This window comes from Scophthalmus maximus, chromosome 3 (assembly GCF_022379125.1).
Source record: "Scophthalmus maximus strain ysfricsl-2021 chromosome 3, ASM2237912v1, whole genome shotgun sequence".
NCBI classification, from domain to species: Eukaryota; Metazoa; Chordata; class Actinopteri; order Pleuronectiformes; family Scophthalmidae; genus Scophthalmus; species Scophthalmus maximus.
This window is the reverse complement of record NC_061517.1, coordinates 16177563-16197382: the sequence shown is the minus strand read 5'-3', so window position 1 is coordinate 16197382 and position 19820 is coordinate 16177563. Positions and strand designations below refer to the sequence as shown.

General features: G+C 44.4%; 4 protein-coding genes across 9 annotated transcripts in view; 1 reads left to right on the top strand and 3 right to left on the bottom strand.

Annotated features, from left to right (window-relative positions):
• Nucleotides 1-880: 880 nt before the first annotated feature.
• On the top strand, nucleotides 881-4641 carry LOC118316888 (taste receptor type 1 member 1). The gene is made up of 6 exons (XM_047331096.1): nucleotides 881-1204; nucleotides 1310-1631; nucleotides 1725-2489; nucleotides 2574-2786; nucleotides 2975-3095; nucleotides 3642-4641. Exons 1-6 carry the CDS (start codon nucleotides 1014-1016, stop codon nucleotides 4565-4567), a joined length of 2538 nt encoding a protein of 845 aa, XP_047187052.1. The 5' UTR covers nucleotides 881-1013; the 3' UTR covers nucleotides 4568-4641.
• Nucleotides 4642-7169: 2528 nt separating this feature from the next.
• her12 (hairy-related 12) lies at nucleotides 7170-8457 on the bottom strand. The gene is given in 3 exon segments (XM_035645152.2): nucleotides 7170-8169; nucleotides 8286-8408; nucleotides 8410-8457. Coding segments are annotated over 3 exon segments (615 nt in total). The 3' UTR covers nucleotides 7170-7725.
• A 3831-nt stretch (nucleotides 8458-12288) lies between these two features.
• On the bottom strand, nucleotides 12289-13906 carry LOC118316807 (transcription factor HES-5-like). Its single transcript, XM_035645011.2, has 2 exons — nucleotides 13631-13906; nucleotides 12289-13519 (listed from the first exon to the last, which is right to left on the bottom strand). The coding sequence occupies exons 1-2, from the start codon at nucleotides 13889-13891 to the stop codon at nucleotides 13085-13087; spliced, it is 696 nt and encodes a 231-aa protein (XP_035500904.2). The 5' UTR covers nucleotides 13892-13906; the 3' UTR covers nucleotides 12289-13084.
• A 4388-nt stretch (nucleotides 13907-18294) lies between these two features.
• Nucleotides 18295-19820, bottom strand: part of ubr4 (ubiquitin protein ligase E3 component n-recognin 4) — a 48134-nt gene continuing 46608 nt past the window's right edge. For all 6 annotated transcript variants that reach the window (XM_035646265.2, XM_035646266.2, XM_035646269.2 and 3 more), the window contains one exon: nucleotides 18295-19789. In XM_035646265.2, coding sequence (XP_035502158.2) covers nucleotides 19725-19789 — 65 coding nt within the window. In that variant the 3' untranslated portion in view covers nucleotides 18295-19724. The remainder of the gene's footprint in view (nucleotides 19790-19820) is intronic.

The following is a 19820-nucleotide window of genomic DNA, read 5'->3' as shown; positions in this document are numbered from 1 at the left end:
AATGTTCGCTTTGGAAAGGACTAACAGGCTAGAAAATCTGGTGTCCTGTGTGATTTAGAAACACATGAGATTGGAAAATAAAAGGTTCAAACTTAATCAATTGCCCTAGGAAGCTGTTAAATGTGAGGTTTAGTTATTATTTAAGTCTTTCACACACTGTTTAATTTCTCCTAAAGATGACTGGTAAGAATAAAAAACAATAATTATGGGCCAGACGACATTTCATTTAATCAAACCTATTTCTTTTGGATTGACTGTATGAGATATAATATGATATGGGTTAGGATATAGTCCATCCAGAGCAACATAATATATTCATTAAAAAAAAGTGGCTCAATGTTTACATGTAAAACTAGATTGGAAATACTGTTCGCGAACTGCTGTTTCCTAAATGTTTTGTTCATAAAATGTAAATTTAATTACATACATTATCAAGAACCTTACTATTAAAGTTATTATTCATCTAATGTCCTTTATAAAATGTGTGTGTTGGCCCATCATCTTATTTATTTATATGCAAATCCTTGCACTGGATCTGAAGAGCGTTTCATTTTCAAGATTCAATGTTTTTGATCGTCTTGAACAGTTTAATGAATCATGAGTGCAGTGATCAAAAGTAAACTCAAAAGTGAAAAATAGCATAAAAATAGAGATAATCCAGAGAAAAGCTGTACATAAAGATAAATGAATAATTCTCAAATGTTAAAATAAAAAATGTTGTTAAGAGTGAGATTGAAAATCCTATAGAAGTGACTCAAATTAGAAAAAAGTTTCCCCTTTTCATGGCTGATCGCATGCGTGCAATTCATTTTCATGAGAGGGAAACTCTACCGTCACACAAACAAACTACACAAGCAAATATGCCTCAGTCGACCGACAACCCCCCGGGAAGATGCAAAAGTGAACCACTCATCTCTCCCTCTGCCGCGCAGAACTTTCAAATACGGCCTCGGAATTCGTTTTGCAAACCACACTGAGCTCTCACAGCGGCGTGCGTGAGGTGCAGGTGAAGCATGGCTCTGTTTGGTGCTGTGCTTCTGTCTTTGGGATGGATGATGGTGCGGTTAACTGATGGGGAACTAGACTACGTCTCTCAGGGACAGGGTATGCGACTGCAGGGCAACTTCTCTGTCGCTGGACTGTTTCCTCTCCACGACACCGACGAACCGAGTGCGAGTCTGCCTGCTCTGCGTCCCTGTAATGAGTGAGTAAACCTCCAACTCCACAGATCAACTGCATCTCATTGGTTGTGTGATTTTAACACCTTTTTAAAACCATTTTTTTTCTTTCCACACGTTAACCTTTCTAGAGGTCGACCCAACAAACACGGCTTTCACCTGATGCAGGCCATGAGATTTGCTGTGGAAGAAATCAACAACAGCAGTGGACCACAGCCTCTTTTGCCGGGAGTGAAGCTGGGCTACCAGATGTACGACGTCTGCTCGGTGCCGGCCAGTGTCCTGGCCACGCTGGACCTGCTGGAGCAGCAGAGCCGGAGCCCCTCCGCCCCTGGGACAGGGGGAGACACAGACTATGACCACAGTGAAAGAGCGGTGGCAGTGATTGGGCCTGACAGCAGCAGCAAAACGTTCCCCCCCGCTGCTTTACTGGGGGCCTACCTCATCCCACAAGTATGTTTGAATCATTGCCCTTGAACTATGACCTTAAAAAGCTGTGCGCGCAACACAGACTCATCCCTCACATCCTTTTTTGTTTCCTTGTAGATCTCTTACGAAGCGTCGAATGAAATGCTCAGCAACAAGTTCCTCTACCCAGCCTTTTTACGCACAATTCCCAGCGACAAGAACCAGGTCAAAGCGATGATCGAGCTTCTAGTTCGCTTCAACTGGAAATGGGTTGCTCTGTTAGGCAGCGACAACGCCTACGGCCTGGAGGGCATGCAGAGTCTCGCCAGCCAAGCACCACGCCACGGTATCTGCGTTGCCTACCAGGGTGTCATCCCCTCACTCAAAGATAACACCAAACAGATCATGAGGAACATGGTCGACAGCATATTGATGACCAAGGTCAACACCGTCGTGGTCTTCTCTAGCAAGACAAAACTCAGTGGCTTCTTCCCGTTTGTCGTCGAGCGCAACGTGACAGGCAAGGTCTGGATCGGGACGGAGGACTGGTCTGTTGCTACCCTGATTTCAGGGATACCTGGGATCCAAACCATCGGCACCGTGCTCGGTGTCGCCATCAAATATGAGGCAATTTCTGGGTTTGAGGACTTTGAGAGAAAGGTGGTCCAGGCTTCAATGAGTGACACCCGGGGAGTCTCGGGTGGCGCCACACACCCAGGGGACGACTGCCTTCAGAGCACAGACCTGTACAGCCTCGCCCGGAGGAATTTCTCGCTGGAGGATTATGACATGACCTCCTCCTTCAACGTGTACACGGCCGTCTACGCTGTAGCTCACGCTCTGCACCGAGCTCTTGGTTGTGATATTGGACAGTGCCAGAGGAGGAGGGTGCATCCGTGGGAGGTGAGCAAAAACAAACTTCTCTCAGGGACATGTGTTGTTAAGCACTGACATTTCCTCTCTCTCTCTCTCTCGCTCTCTCTCCAGATTCTCTCGTGGCTTAAGCAGGTGCGATTCCCTCTGGGCAACACCTCTGTGCACTTCGATGTGAACGGCGACCCGAACACAGAGTATGACATCGTCTCCTGGGTCTGGAGGGGGGCTGACTGGTCCCTCAGAGTGGTGGGTTCCTTCAGCCCCACCATGCTCACTGTCCATGAGGATCAAATTGAGTGGCACGACACAGAACAGGCGACACCAGTGAGACCAGTATGTAGTTTTATTAATGACATTGTGTGTGAAAACTTTTCAGGAATGTATGTAATTGTTTCTGAACCTTTTATGTGATTGGCTGTGTCTTAACTCTGCTCCCTGTGTCTCCAAGACATCACATGATTAATTATAGGTCATTCATAATCTTTCTCTGAACCCATGTTGCTTGCGTACAGGTGCCGCAGTCCATCTGCTCCCCCCCCTGCCCGAGGGGTCAAAAGCAGCTGCTGATCGGGCAACACACCTGCTGCTTCGACTGCCAGGCCTGTCCTGCGGCCACATTCCTCAATATAAGCAGTAACAAATATACACACACACTTTTCCCTTTTTTTTTAAGTCAAAGGTCAGAAAAATATCTAAAGAATATCAAAGACAGGGCAAACAGGAAGGTGTGATGAATTCTAGTACAAGCATGAGTTTGAGATTAATTTGGACAGACTGAGGAGAGGGAACAGATTGCAGTATATCCAGTGAGCTTGGAAGTATTCTTCTTCTTCTTCTATTGAATTCTACTTGACCACACAAGAGCAGTAACTTTTAGCTGTTGTGTGTAAGATTGACCAGCAGGTGGCGTGCGATGCTCATGCTATGTGCTGATGCAGGAGCAACACTGACTCACGATTCCTTTTGAAAGGAGTCACTGTGTCCAAATGCTGCTGTGTTTTCTCTTTTAGACATTTTTTTTTGTCTCAGGATGACTCACTAACATTAGATTTGATCTCAACAACATGTCATTCAAGACTGTGTTGTCTTCTAGACTCATGTCAGCATAACTTATGACTCAGATTTACACCTCATGTTTTTTCTTTTACACAAGTGTGTTCTTTTTCCTCTCCGCCTCAGAACCCACTGTGTGCCAGCCATGTCTGCCGGAGCAGTGGGCTCCCCCGAGCAGCGATCAGTGTCTGAATAGGACCGTCCTGCTGCTCGCATGGGACGCCCCCCTCTCCATTGCCCTGCTCTTCTTTCTGGCCACCTGTCTTCTCATGACCCTCGGCTCTGCAGTAATCCTCCTGCTCAACCTGAACACGCCCGTGGCCAAGTCTGCTGGCGGCCGCACCTGCCTCCTGATGCTGGCAGCCCTGACTGCCGCTGCCATGAGCTCTTTGTGCCATTTTGGCCGGCCGTCTCCTCTGGCCTGTTTCCTCAAGCAGCCTCTATACATCGTCAGCTTCACTGTGTGCCTGGCCTGCATCACTGTGCGCTCCCTCCAGGTTGTCTGCATTTTTAAATTTGCATCCAAGCTGCCGCCTGCGTACGACAAATGGGCCAAAAGCCGCGGGCCAGAGTTGACCATTTTCCTGTTGTCTGTCACCATCTTGTTCATCTCTGTGCTCCGCGCAGCCCTCGACCCTCCTCAGCCGTCCCAGGATCTTGACTTCTACAGGGACAGCGTTGTGCTGGAGTGCAGTAAAACCCTTTCACCAGGCGCACACCTCGAGCTCGCCTATGTATTCCTGCTCAGCACCCTCTGCTTCTCTTTCAGCTACATGGGGAAAGACCTGCCGGCGAACTACAACGAGGCCAAGTGTGTCACCTTCAGCCTCATGGTGTACATGATCTCCTGGATGAGCTTCTTCACCGTGTACCTGATCAGCAGAGGCCCGTTCACCATGGCCGCGCACGTGTTCGCCATCCTCTTCAGTGTGCTGTCCCTCCTCTGGGGCTACTTCCTGCCCAAAATCTATATCATTGTCCTGAAGCCGCAAATGAACACAGCTGGCCATTTCCAGAATTGCATTCAAATGTACACCATGAGCAAACAGTGACGCCTGTAATTGTTTCATCTGATGAAACGTAGAAGAAGGGCATCTACAAAATGATGTCGTGTAGAGCCTCACTTTTATATTTATCTCACAACTGAGTTTGAAATGTTTATTGCATGTACACAAATAAAGTAGTGTTGAATTGTTCTCACAATAGGGATTATTTTTCCCCCTTGACTCCCTATAAGGTCAGGGGTCTCGCTCACCTACAGATCAGCAAGTCTGCCTCTGACATTTAATCCGAGAAGATCCAGACTTTTCAAATATCCTTAAGTAGAATAAATGATAAAATCTTTGACTCACATGCTTCATTTGAGGAATCCATCTATACTTAGTTTGGACAAGCATTGAATTCAATCTGATAAAATATTCATATCAAATTATTTAATTTGTTAATGCACTGCTTATTAGTGGTGGTGGTCTGGCGTGTTGAGGTGATGTAGGTCAGAGGACATACAGAGGAGTTGTACTTCTGTGGCACATCTGTGTCTTTTTATATTCCTCCCTTTGATTTTGTATTTCACAGAGATCCCGGTGTGGTGAACAGAGGAGGGGTTGATGGAGCATCTCTGTGTATGTGACGTGACACCTCAGGATGACACTGTAAAGGGCTGCTGAGTCTGAAGGAGCCGCTCATCATTTCACAGGCAGATATTAGCATAACAAAGCCATGTGACTCAGGCAGAGCTGGGCCCTGTAACAATGGGACACACATCAATAACTCAGAGGTGAAGCAATCACAGTCTGACCAGTGGAGATAAAACCTTTCCCGAGATGTATATCAGGGTGAATGATTCGCTGTCAGTCTGTTATCAGGCGCCGCTGCTTATCACACGCCGCAGTCACACATCAGCAGCACAGGCCACTCCTGATGTGCACCCAGGGAACAATTAGACACTAGATTTAATGCATTGGTGGCATTTGGGGGGGAAACGGCATTGAACGTGTAAATTAATTAAATACTGCTGTAAATAGGATCCACACCAAACCCAATACATTGGTCATTTGAGATTTTTGCAGGTTTTGTTCCTTTAATTTCTCTTCCAAAAAGTCTCAAAAAACATCTTTGGTCAATAACAGCTTAAAACATTTAGACAAAAATGACATGAGGTGGGGTTTGATATAAGAACTTCTCTTTGCTGTTCCTGTAGGTTTGAAAGGCAGCCAGAGTGTGATTTACTAAAATTTAGAGCAAGAAACTAATATCAAATTAAATAATTAGACAGTGTTGACTTCTGCTGGTACCAAGCAGCCGGTACAGCAGTAAAAATGGTTCTGAAAATATTTTAGATTTCTGGTTTATATCTCGGGACATCTTGGGTGTCTCGCTGTAGTCTTTGGGAACACATTTTGGACAGTACCAATCAAGACAAGTGGGGCAAAGATGGTTCTGACTTTAGATTAAACACGCGTTGAACATTGCGTGATTAAGAATATATGTTTTTTTCTAAGACGCACTACTTCAAAAAGCTTGTGAAAAAAAACTCCTAAAACCTTGGAGAGCCGACTCAATAAGACTCCTGCTTGTTCACCCATGGCACACTTCGACTGTTGACCAAGGGTATTAAGCCGCGAGTGGAAAGAGAGACTGTGGGAAAGTCGAGCTCGTATCCTACTCACACATCTACTGGTCAATAGCTCTGACCTCTCAGCCACAAAAGGCCTTTTCATCTCTCACTCAAACAACAGCCAACAGCAGCACTGTGACTGCGCGCGTGTGCCTGTGTGTGTGTGTGTGTGTGTGTGTGTGTGTGTGTGTGTGTGTGTGTTGCCTGCGTGTGTGTGAGCGTGTGTGTGCGTGCGTGCGTGTGTGGGTGTGTGTGTGTGTGTGGGTGTGTGTGTGGGTGGGTGGGCGTGGGTTTGTTTTAAATTCAGGTGCAGACTTTAACCTGAGGACGTCCACAGGGACTCGTGACACCAGTGGGACACAAACTGTCGTCTCGACATGTACAGACAACTTTTTGAGGATTAGGACTTGGTTTTAGGATTCACGTTACAGTTGTGTTTAGATTTGGGAAATGTGCGTTTGTATGTAATGTGTAGGGTTTCTGTATCGTCAATGGGTGGCCATGTGCTTTGTACTGTACTTGAAAAAACAAAAGAAAATACTCAAAAGAAAAAAAAAAAGAAAGACAGAAATACATTTGAGGACAAGGTTAAGGGCTAAGGATTATTACACTGTGATGGTTAAGGTATTTTTAGTTTTGGATGTGGTTTGATTATTAAAAAATCTTGAATAATAGAAATATAAATGCGGTTGTGTTTCCAAATATGTGAGTCTTAAATCTAAGGAGGGGCAGGTCTATGTATCTTCAGTCTGAACGACTTTTTATGCTTAAATTCTGTGTATGTGTAAAAATTTCCTGATGTCTCTTATTACCCTCTGGTTCATAACACCACCCTGTCCAAAATAAAGACAAGCTCCCGACACAGGTTCATTATGAAAATTGGCCAAAACACACCAGTGTGAACGTTTCCTTCATTTAAAAGTTTCTTGAATACTCTGCACATGAAATAGAAACCTTTATGCTCAGTTCATGAAGTAAAAATCTGCAGTCAGCTTTTGTTTTTTCAGTGATTGTATCTTTTTATTGTTAATTGTCATACAAATATCAAAAATAAGTTTTAAGAGCCAATATGTAATAACAAAAACAGCCATCACAAAATGTTGATACTTACATCCACACACACAAGCACACACACACACACACACACACACACACACACACACACACGCACACCCATAAAATTTGGCATATATCATTCAAAACACAAGAGAAATATTCTCAACAGCAGCTGTCAGTAAACGGCAGCATGGCAGATATACAGTATACACTGTTTGTAATGTTACGTTGAGCAGTCCAAAAAAATAAACTCCACTGGAGCAAACAATTATTTCACAGGATTTGACAAAACCATCATCACTCCAAATCAACCTCCAGCTTTAACGACAAGGCCAAAGTAAAACACATGTGAATCAAAGTCAGGGCGGGACAATCTTCAAATAAGTGAGAGCCTTTGCTGATACCACTTGTCCATCAATGTGATGAGACAATAAAGAAACCCACCACGAGTGAGCAGGCTGGAAATATATTTCCTACATAGTGAGGGAGAGAGCAGACCCCCTCAGGTGTCAGAGTGTCTGTGTGTCACACGGGTCTCTACCAAGGCCTCCACACGGGGCCTCTGCTGCTGCTGCTGCTGCTGCTGCTGCTGCTGCTGCTGCTGCTGTCCTGTAGCGTGGTGGGCCTGATGGGGGAGCAGACCGGGGAGGAGCTGCTGCCTCTCTGGGCCTGATGGAGCTTCTGCTTCTGCTGCTGAAGGCCCTGCAGAGGAGTGACAGGGGCCTCTGTGCCGGAGCCTGCAGAGAGGAAGTGCAGCGAGTCCCTCCAGCAGTGAGAGTATCCCCGGTTGTAGTCGCTGTGACAGACGCCCGGCTGCAGCTGCTGCCTCAGGAAGCTCACGGTCATCTCCAGGATGTCGGCCTTCTCCAGCTTGGAGTTGGGCTCCTGCTTGTGGAACTCCTTCTCCAGGATGACCTTGAGCTGCTCGATGCAGGTGTTGATGCGATCTCTGCGCATTTTCTCCACGGCAGGTTTCCTCAGCTGTTGAAGGGCACATTGCTCGGTAAGTTTCACCGCTCCAATCACCAGTCAACAATCAGACATTTGTGCTGCACAGGCAAATGCAAGAAACCACTAGAATCCCCTCCGGTACTCACTTTGAGGTTATCCTTCACAGAGATCCTGATGTGGTGCATAGTGGAGTAGTTGGTGGAGCAGGGAGCCATGTCTGTGTGCAGGTGAGGGGAGTCGCTTCCTCTGGACGGCGGGTGAGAGCTCTGATGTGGAGCTGGAGGAGCCGCTCCTCTTTTTATACTGGGACATTAGCATAACAAAGCCATGTGGCTCAGGCAGGGCTGGGGTTCCCACACTCTGACCAGTGGGACTCCCAGCACAACAATAGAGCGGGTCAATAACTCACTGGGCTTGTATCTGTGCATGGCATGTTTCCCAAGATAAGCAACAGGTAATTAACCCAGTATCTGGCTGTCATTTGAGAATTCATCCTGGACTGCCTGTCAGAATTGGACATGCTGAATTTTGGGATGTTCATCGTATGAAGGAGAAGAGATATGCAGAGAAGTGAACATCTTCAAAGGGGGTAAACTGCAATTAGGGACCAAATGCTCCACTGCAGTAAAACAATATAAACCGAGGGGCTTTCATTTTCTCTTCAAAGACAGCAGCTCTTCCTTTAAAAAAGCACTTTGGTGCACAAACAGACGGGAACATTTGAACACATAAAAAGGTTTTGAGTAGAACAGGTGACTCTTTACATTATTGGACACGTGGGTCGACACAGTTTGGCAAAAGGATGATTAAAATGAGGAGGCAAACAGGAGAGAGGACAGAGCGGTTAGGGAATCTATCAGTGTCAAAGGGGGACACCAACTAGCTGCAGGAGAAACATTTTATTTCCCACCTGTTACTTTTATAAATGTGCTCAGTTCACTTCAGACTGCAGCCTTGTTTAGTGCCCTATAGGCGAGATGAGGATTTGGTGCATTAGCCTTTTTTCTGCTTATATAAAGGAAATACTTTAATTTTAACATGGGGTGACATATCTCCATATCAGGGCTTTGTTCCCCCTCCTCCTCTTTTCTCTATTTTGGGCATTTTTGAAGTGCCCCCCCCCCCCCCCCCCCCCCCCCCCCCTCTGACATTCTGAGCCTATGTCCCATAAACCACGCGTCACGTCGGTAATGAAATACAAAATGCTCACGCAAGACATATGATGTGAGAAAATATAAAATTTGTCATCATTGAATCATTGCTGTAAATTAATGAAACTTTTTCTAACTCAAATCCACAAAGTGGCCGAACAGGTATAGTATCTCTCACGGAGATTCAATTTCAATTTAATATGGATTTTTAAAAGAGCTGTTTGTTATTTTGGTACTTGGACCTGAGATTATTGTTTTAGTCAAACGTTAGGAACTGAGTTCTGCTAAAAACAACCAACTAGGCAGACTTTAATTATAAGCTCTTGTTCTTCCTCCTCCCGAGGGTCTGCAGGCCCTGTTGTAAGTGAACTGTGTCAAATTAGCGTCAAGTTAATGGCATTATGAGAGGGCTGGCAGTGTGCCTCCGAGGGCCTCCGTCACTGGCTGGCCCCAGATGTGAAGCCGGCCTCGCAGGCAGAGTGTGAGTAGTCCCGTCTCCCTAGTTTCCCACCAGTCCCCAACATCAGGCTAAATGACCTACAAAAGCCATGTCACTTCTCAATGCTCCACTGGGAATGTTAATTGATCTTTTGTTGCAGGACAAACAGAAACTCTGTGTCCCGCTCCATCTGGGGAAAATCAAGTCAACTGGCCCTCGCTGCTCCGCACTGAGCAGTTCTGTCTGCCTTTGGTCTGCGTTGACTTTTTTAATTTAGGGGTTCAGCCGTCCACTGACAATGCTGAGAGAAGTGCTTAAAGTTTTAATTAAGTCAAAGAAGTAAGGCCGCAACAGTAATATCACTCCGTTGCATGTGCATGTAAAAAAAACATTACTCGAGCCAAGGTTAAGGAAAGGGCAGGGGATCGACACACTGGGAACTTTGTGAGAGGCTTATAACAGTGTTAAATTATTAATGCTCAGTGGCTCCAAAGTTGGAAATGAAATAATGGAAATCCAATCGATTATTTTCATACTTTTAAATCAGTTATAGGGTTGCAGGCTCCTTGACCCATAATTCTCTAAAACCAAAAATGCATTTTAACATCAAAACTCATCTAATGCTGAACGTCAAATCAAAATCTGTACTGTAATTACTCCATTTTGTAGAATTGCATAAAAGTATAACTCAAAATGTGTTGGAGATTTAACTTTTAATGTGAATAGAAATAAACTCAACTAAGATAGAGTTTCAAATACGAAAAATTAGCCAGCAATGTACAATCATAAGGGACTGATGTATTTATCTCTCTACGTTACTTCCATCCTGTTGGTGACCTGTTGATATTCTGGGTGTGACATGCGGTTCGTACAATTTCCATCGATGCACCTGCATCACCCTGTTTAAACATTACATTATAAACATTTGCTTCCTTGCTCTACATTTGCATATTTTTTTTCTATATGTGGGTAAACATCTCTTCTCTCCATTGTAGCATGTGAAGACACAGTAACTGCCAGTCTGTCAAGTCACGTTCATTTTTGCCTTTATTGTCCGTTCCCTCCATTGATTTCTTTGTCCACATGTTTGTGTGAATTTGTGCCTCCCTCTGAAAGTTAGTGTGCACTACACGGCTGCTGGGGGTCTTTGTCTACAAGTGTGTGTGAAGACGAGTTTCCCTCCCACCAGCGGCCCGAGAGCTCTGAATTCCTGCCATAAAGTCTCGGCCATCGCTCAGACCTGCGGCGGCGGCGGCACAGAGCGGCTTCCCATCAGCCATCTCTCTGTGAGTGTGGTATCTCCTGTTTCCCACACTCTGCGCCTATTCACTGGCCCTGGGACGGGGACAATAGAAGTGTGTCTTGTTACACATCACATTAGCTACGGTGTTTGATCTCCTGTTGAAGGGGGAGGGGAGGCAGCTTCAGCCAGACCATCTGGCCCGGCCAACGAGACCCTGAGAAAGTCCCAGGCATGCCACATTCCCCACAACTTCTGCACACCCTAATAGTTGTGAAAGACTTTTGTGGCACTTGAGACATAATTCAAGCACTAGACAGCATGCCACAGCCACCACAACAGAGGTGGGACATGTGACATAAGTGGGGCAGGGGTGTCTCCACACACCCTGAGGTTTCACTGCTTTTACTGCACCTGTGCACCAGGCAGCTCAGAGAAGACGCGATGTTAATGATCCCTGTGGGAAACACTGGGCCGAGGAAAAAAAAACGGGAGCAAAATGTGATAGACACATTTTTTGGTTTGTTTAATTATGTAAATTATGAATTTTCACATTTTTGAACATGCATGTATTTTTTAAAACTCATTTGTTGAAATCAAATCCGAGTATTAAGGTGGACGACACAAAAAGTAAATCAGTGCATGTGAAAACACAGATTTACTTTTGTTAGTAAAAAGTATTTGATGTAGTGAGCCACCAGACTGCACTGTGCACCGTGCCTATATATATATATATATATATATATATATGTTATTTGCACTTTGGTAACAGAATAAATAAAAATTGCTCTCCTTTACAAAAGTCTATACTGTATTTAAAGTACAGCATAGACTTAAGATTATGAAAATTTCAGATTTTGTTATAATTTTTGTTCTTGATTTCATAAAAAACATTTTCTCACAAATGTGAACTCGCTGACGTATTTCGAAGTGAGCCTGTGGAGTTTGCTATACTGATTTGACAAACTGGCCCTAACAGACTGCTGCAGGAATCAAACTTTGGTTGGCGTGCCGTTGTTCCCTTGAGCAGGACACGGCAGTGATGCTCATATTAGTTGAACACTGTGCTGACGAACTCTCTGATGTGATTGGATTTGCAAGAAGTCCTCAACGGCACTTCTCCTAAACCACAACTCTCCACCTGCTCGGCTTCTTACATGAATAGATTAATTATTAATTCAGTCAATTAGTGTTTTTAAGACCAAATGCAGCCTCACAGAGACGAACAACAGCTCTCATGTCAGATCTACTATGTACTTTGTGGTCTGACTCTCAGAAGGGAATGTTTCTTCTGAATGAAGTGAAAACAACAACAAGTGTTTAAGTTTGCAAAACTTCATGTGAAGTTCTCAATTTATTTTTTTTGAAACGTTCAAAGGAAATCTTCCAAAGGAAGCAAGTCAACAGATTCTTTCAGAGAAGATTGATCTCAACATAAATCACCTTTATGAAAGGTATAAACTTGAAGATGAAGAAAACATCTGTTATGAACATCACAACTGAACGGGTACAATTTCAGCAGTAACACTCCTTCACACATACGCGGCCAAATAATGGTTACAAATAGTCACGATAAAACACAATCAGAACAAGATTTACGGCATCGGTGGATCCATGGGATCGGTGTATGTCATGTAGTCGATTCACCAGCACCCAGCTGATGAATCGTTTCACTCAGTGATACTCGGTATCAAACATAGACAGTGGCACAAACACTTTAAGTCAAACGATGTCTCAGACACTTGGACAGTTTCCACCCAAAGTGGGTTTTACAACAAGATCATTCAGGGACGTTTGTAGAACAAACTTTTTCCACGGGAACAATTGACACAATCACAGAGTCAACACTCTAAGTTATGTAGAGTATAATGTATATACACATGGTGTACATATTCAAAATGAATATTCAGTAAAAATCTGAATAATTTCAGCCCTTCCAAAGGTTTACTGGGACATATATCCCATTTCCGCACGCTAGTAAAACACTAAACAATATTGATTCTTCTGCCAAAAGCAAAAGGGAACAGACTTCAGTGAGTCTTTAACTTTCTGTCCATGACGTTCACAGACGTAGTTTTCTCGTTCTCTCTGCGTGGAGCCGGCGCCGCCTCCGTCCTACCAGGGCCTCCACAGACCACAGCTGGCCGGGCTCACGCCTTTGCTGGAGCTGACCTGGCGGAGAGGAGAGCCGGGGGCTGAGAGGGTGCCGGGACTGTGGCTGGTCCTGCCGGACGCCTTGATGCCCTGGAAGTGGCTGAGCAGCCGTCTGTGGGCCTGAGTCTGGACCACACAGTGGGACAGGAAGCTGACGGCCTCCTGCACGCAGCGGGTGTAGCCGTCGCCGGCCGTCGCCAGGCCAGAGGTCAAGCCGACTTGCTTCTGCTGCTGCCACGTTCTCAGATAGGCCACGGCCATCTCCAGGATGTCCGCCTTCTCTTGCTTGGAATCGGGCTGCTGCCTGAGGAACTCTGTTCCCAGCAGGGACTTGAGCTGCTCGATGCTGGTGTTGATGCGGTCTCTGCGCAGTTTCTCAACCATTGGTTTTCTCAGCTGAAGAAAAAAGGGAAAACATTTAGATCATTTGAACATTTGAATACTGTAAACTGTTTCCATACGATCAATCATAGGAACAAACTTTGACTTTATGGAAGAGGTGTTTACCTTATGAGCAGGGGTCAGGTGTTCCTTAGAGTAGCCTGCTTGTCCAAAAACAGTGGGAGCCATGGCTGTAGAGTCGGTGTGTTCCTGCTCGGTTCGAAGAGCCAGTTGAGTCTGAGCTGCCTTCTCCTCTGCCTCTGCCCTGTATTTATACGCCCAAATCTCCATATGAATGTGTGGGTCTTGGGCTTGTTGGACTTTCTCACAGTCCCTGGGCCAATGGGAGCGCTGGGAAGGGCTTTGAGGAACGCAGGGCTGCCACATGCTCAATGAAGTGTTTATAGCCGTGGGGACAATGAGTGTGTCTCCGGGGAGCAGGTGGAGGAATAGACTGCGAGAGAAAAGAGCCCGGGGGCGGAGGGGGCAGGGGAGGGAGGAGGGGCGGGCGGCATAGCTGGGAGATTGACCCAGTGCTTGTGTTGATATGGGAAAGTGGTGACCCCGGAGGGAAGCACGCCGCGGCCTCATGTCATCTCCACCGCCACGTAATTGAGCACAAAGTGCCTCCGCCACCAGGCACACGTGGGTGTTAGAGAGGGCCAGCCGTTAGAAAAGATCAACATGCAGCCACTTCCACCAGTTTGACACGGCAGACTTCCCTCGTGGAAGAAGAAAAAAAAGGCGCGTCTTTGAAAGTTTTAAGACTAAAAGAAAAAAGGAATGTCTTGATGGAGAATGTGTAGACTGTGACTCGTCAATGAGACATCACTGTCAATCACATCTGATCAAATCACAGCTACACTGAACCAGACCAGCTGACTTTTTTTGAGTGTTTATTGAAAATTACAATTAAAATAGTTAATAATTAATTGTTATAACTTAGGACGTTTCCCTATGTTTAACTTGCTCAATTAATTGATAATGATTCAGTTAGATTTATTTAAGAAAACAAACACTCTGTAGGCACTATAATAAAAAAGTGTTCAAGTGACTCAAGTATATCGAAAGGATTGAGCCAAATTAATTTATAAACAGTTATACATTTACACATTTTTTTACATATACATGTATACAATTGGAAACTCCACATAAGCGTCAATGAAAAAATCAGTGTTAATCGTGACTACTCTGCTTTGAAGAGGACACAGTGACGGTGCTTTTGAAGTTCAGTCTGTCCAATAAAACTCTGAGCTGTTAGAGAAGAAATGTGAACATCCCAACGGCCTCCACACTCCGAGCACATGTTCACACATCAGGCGGACCCCCCGCCCAACACATACTCACACAGGCAGCCACACTCTCTCTCACTTTCCCTCTCTTTTACACACACACACACACACACACACACAGCTGGCTGACCTGCCTGCTGCTGGCCACGTCTCAGTCACACGCTCCCTTCCTGCCTGTGTGGAACGTGGGAGCTGCTGTGGTCCTGGGCTTCCCACACTTCAGTGTTAATGACACTGAGGCCGGCTGCACAAAGGAAGTGTGCCCCATCGAACAAAGATTGACTGACCAAACCCCCCTCCTCCCTCCCTCCCTCCCTCCCTCCAACACACACACACACACACACACACACACACACACACACACACCCAGGAAGAGAGGGCTGTCAACAGGGCTTCCAGGCACACCATCTGGACGGATCGTATGCTATTGTCAGCCAATCAAGCATGGGAGACGCTCACCGTGAGAATTGGAGAGGCTGAAATAGAGACAGAAAGTTAAAGAAGAAGAATAGGGTGTGTGGGTGTGTGGGTGTGTGGGTGTGTCTGTGTGTGTGGAGTGTGGGAAACCTTGAAGATAAAGTTTGGGTTTTATAGTTGTGTTTGTGAAGGGGGAAATAAAAAATCCTAAATTGTGTGAGATATACAGTTGACAAAATTTGAGGAAATGTCAATATTTTTTCACCTTACAAGATTGTTGCAACAGGAAGAAGAACCTGGAATTTAAAATAAAAGCAATAAAAACACAAATATAAGAAACATCATCGTTGGCAGTTTGGTGAAGACTTCTCGTTTTGGCACTACTCCGCCAAAATCGATTAAAATACAGTAATTGTATGGAGGGACAACATGGAAGCTTGGATCACATGGCCCCTCATCTTTACACTTAACACCTCTATCCACCATGATGTAATGTGGACAGAGAGACGTCCTTCTCCTCCATGCTGGTCGTCTTCAGGCAGATGTTTTCCCTCCATGTTCCCACCACATATCACTCCTCGGCCACACAATAACGAGGATACAACCCTTGTTGTGGCGCATCGGCAGAGTGACACGGGGCCAGCGAGGGGCCCCTCCCACCTGTTTGTTTGGTTTGGGGCCATTGTACCCCATGAATTCAACTAATTCATTCACATCCTATTGTCACAACACTGCTTTGTGATTGGCCAACCACTGTGAGAACCAGCATCACATTAAATCGATGGGAAAGTTGGTTTAAGTATATAAAGGATGGAAGTGTCGGTGGGCAAAATCATAACCCTGATCGCCGCTCGTAGCCCGTACAGGCCTGGACCGACTGGACACCGCCAGACTTCACATTCGCCATGAGGGATCAGCACACGACGTAAGTTCAAATGGAGAAAACAAAATTTTACTGATCTTCAAATTATATTTTCTCGTCGGAAGTCATGCTAGGGTCAGGAACGTTTGGAGTTTAAGGTTGTCACAAATTGCACTGATGAATACTGATTGAAAGTTTAAATTATTCTGACTTTGTTCAAAATGAGCTTTTAAAGGGTCAACTAAAATAGGTTTTTTTTGCTTGGGCATAGTATTAAGATTTTGGACGTATGTCTCTGACACTGCCTGTGAACTGACACTGTCTTTCTGGGGGCTGTTGTATTACCAATGAAAACTCTTCATTGTCTATGCACAACCATAGAAATATCATCAAATAAAAAAACTCTAAACTGCTGTAATATTCGACATTAATCTGACGTTACCCCTTTTTCTCCCTCAGCATGTGTAAAATCATGATTCTGGAGAGAAAGTGCACGGACAGGGCAGAGAGGCTCCGCTCAGCCCTGGAGAGCCAACTCGACGCCGGGGTGTCCGGCTCGGACGTGTGGGACAAGACGGTCTCCTTCTTCGCGGTGAAGAAGGCCTTGATTTTTCACAACGGCTACACCAAGTCGTCCAGGAAAGCCATGAGGCTGTTCCCCTCACCTGCGGAGGACGTGGCACCACTGTGCTGCCAGTGAGGAGGACAACATGACATGTGCTACGTCACGTGGGACTGTGTGTGTTAATATCTACAATCTGAGGCACTGAGCATGTGGACACCATGTCGAGGAGAAATATTGCATGGAGAAAACAATTCAGATGGAAAAAGGACTGTTAAAAGAAATCTTTTTCTTCTTTCGTTATTTGGGTCTTTTTTACCCGACACTGAGTGTAAAAAGTAGAAACGATTGGAGTTTTATATCCATCATCTACGGCCGTACACTGTGATTTTTTTGGGGGGCCACAAATGGGCCTTCAAATGTGCATTTTATGCCTTAAAACTTAGTCTCACTGAAACACCTCGTTCTTGAGGTTGTTATTAATTAAGAGTCATATTCCTTTGTATAAAGGGGAAATGTTTATGCCAATGCATACTTTGTTCTGTAAATGTTGTTTTTTTGTGACATTTTGAATGATGTTATTTTTCTAATTAAGCATAAAATGTCTTGCTTAAAGCCATAAATGAAATGTGCAATGTCAAGTATGATTTGAAAAATAAACTGTTATTTCTTTCTTCAGTGGCTGCAATGGAATGGGTTATTTCCAGTTATTAGGAACGGTTTATTAGTCTCATAGCCCAGTGTCGCCATCTAGTGGTCATTCTGCAGCGACACCTCAAAATACAATACACAAACTGTATGCCTTTTCTCCCCGTTCTCTCATAATACACAACACAAGTGAAAGTTTCTATGTAAAAAATGTAAAAGAGATTTTTACTCCAGTTTCATAAGTGGTATGACAGAGCAGAGTCAGAGGAAGACGTTGAGAGATGGATTTGGCTTTTGAATCACATCTCATATGTGGAGTAATGTGCAGTGAGTACGTTACGAGTATTTAAGTATTAACTTTGGCTTCATCCTCTGCCTGCAGTCTTTTCTGCACAGGAAAAGCTGCAAATACGTTCAGTGCATAGGGAGGGAGACAGAGAGGACGATGGGTAGGAAATAAAGCGAACAGAACAGGTCGCCCCATCTTAAAACAATGCTCTAATGCCCATCTCCACCTCAAAAATCATGGTTGCTGTTACAGCAAATATATATGAATATTGTTGTGTTGATTTCAAACAGAATTGAAAACATGAGAATCTAATCTTTAAAATATAGCATTTTGGTCTTGATATTGCAGAAGTAAAGCAGGGATGTTCCCATTTTGCCCCAAATATCAGCTGGGGAGTTAAACTATCTTCAAAACATATTGGCTTTTATTGTCCTTGTACTGATGTGCACCAGACTGCACTGTGCCCCTTTAGTCCCTTAAAGCACATATTACCTGTTTTAAGTAAAACTTAACACAACTTCATCACTTATCTGATCTAACTGGATTGTAAAAAAAACGTATATAAATGAGTTTTGAATACTTCAATTCTGTTTCTTCACAGGATATTTGAATAGAATGAGTAGGAATGAAATGCCGTTTTACTGGACACAGAAGATCATACATTCTTTTTTAAGAGCGTCGACTGCAGCGGGAACAGATGAGGTTACCCTGGGTCAGATGTGGAATTATTACGGCTTTATTAATCATATGCTAAATTCAAAAAGCAGACATTCAGCAACAGTTGAACATTGTAGCAGCGGGAATAGACAAAATTGACAAGAAGCTGGGCGAACTCCACACCATGCATTCAACCCTCGAGTACAAGGACACCATTTCAGTTGATCAGTTAAACTGAGGATTAAAAACTCTGCAACACTTTGCTTTTCCGAAACCTGTTGTGGGGATTGACACAAGAGTGTTGCCAGGGGAAACCAAAACCTACATTAGAGAGTGCAGAGACCAGAAACAGCTGCTGGGGAGGAGGAAAAACTGAACGACAAAACAATTAGTCAAAGAAAAAAGTGTTAAAGGATATAATGTAGGTCTCTTTTATTCATTTAGACAGGTCTGATATTTCATTGCAACAGATGGAATCTTTCACTTTGTCACCAAGGCATAGCTTTATGGGGAAAAAAATAAAACAAACTTATTCATCCTTCTTCTCCTCATTTTGATTCGGAGGTCGATAAAAGAAACCTTACACAAACACACTCAATCAAAAACCTTTTTTTTCTTTTTCTTCTGTCCATCACTCAAATTCCAGTTAGAACCTATATGAAAACCAAACAGCAAAAGCCTGGAAGAACGCACAGGCTCTGCTCACAGGCACGTGACACCGAAACCGTGTGCCATTTTAAAAAGCCCCGAACAAAAACAAACTTTAACCAAACAAACAGGAAAATGGAAACAAGATAAAATCAAATGCCACTCTTAATACGTGGTGGGCCAAATCCCAAAAACATTTTTAACTTTGCTCCCCAACATTAGGAGGAGGGAAGGGCAACACTGATCCACCCTAAAACAGAATTCGCGAGTTATGCCCATCAACCGGAGAATTATTTTATTTGTACTTTTTTCAATATGACTAACCAAATTTTTCTTCATCTGTGACACCCTTAAAAACAAACAGGGCAACAGTGAAGTTTCGGGTTTGTTCAACAGTCGTGATCCAGAAAACACACAAAACATTTCTGGTCAATCCGGTACTCGATCTTTGTTCTCGATCTTGGCAAGAAACGGGAATCATGTCCTCAATCCTACACTGAAGTGGTTTGAATCACTAGGTCAACATGTAAAATTCTGTTTTAGTGTGCGTGTGCCCCCCCCACACACACACATCCCTCTACAGCACTGCCTTTGTGTGTTAAAACATTACAGAGATTTTGCCAGAAGTGGATGATTTTTTTTTTTAGACTACACATAGATTCTGCTTGAATTGAAGATGTCATGTGGGGGAGGGAGGTGAGCAAGAAGCATGGTGTATACTCTGTATGTGTGTACTCTGCGTGTGTGTATAAATAGAATTATTTTATTTTTTTCAGTTGGTAGGTGTCCCAATGTTAATTGCAGGTCTTGTTGTGTGTTGGAGGGGTGCGGGCTGAAGTTTGGAATCAGGGCAAAGAGTTCAACAAATCCTGCAGGAAGAGGTCTGGGTCTGCGATATCAGAGAGGAGACCTGGAAAACAAACGAGACATCGAGTTTCCTG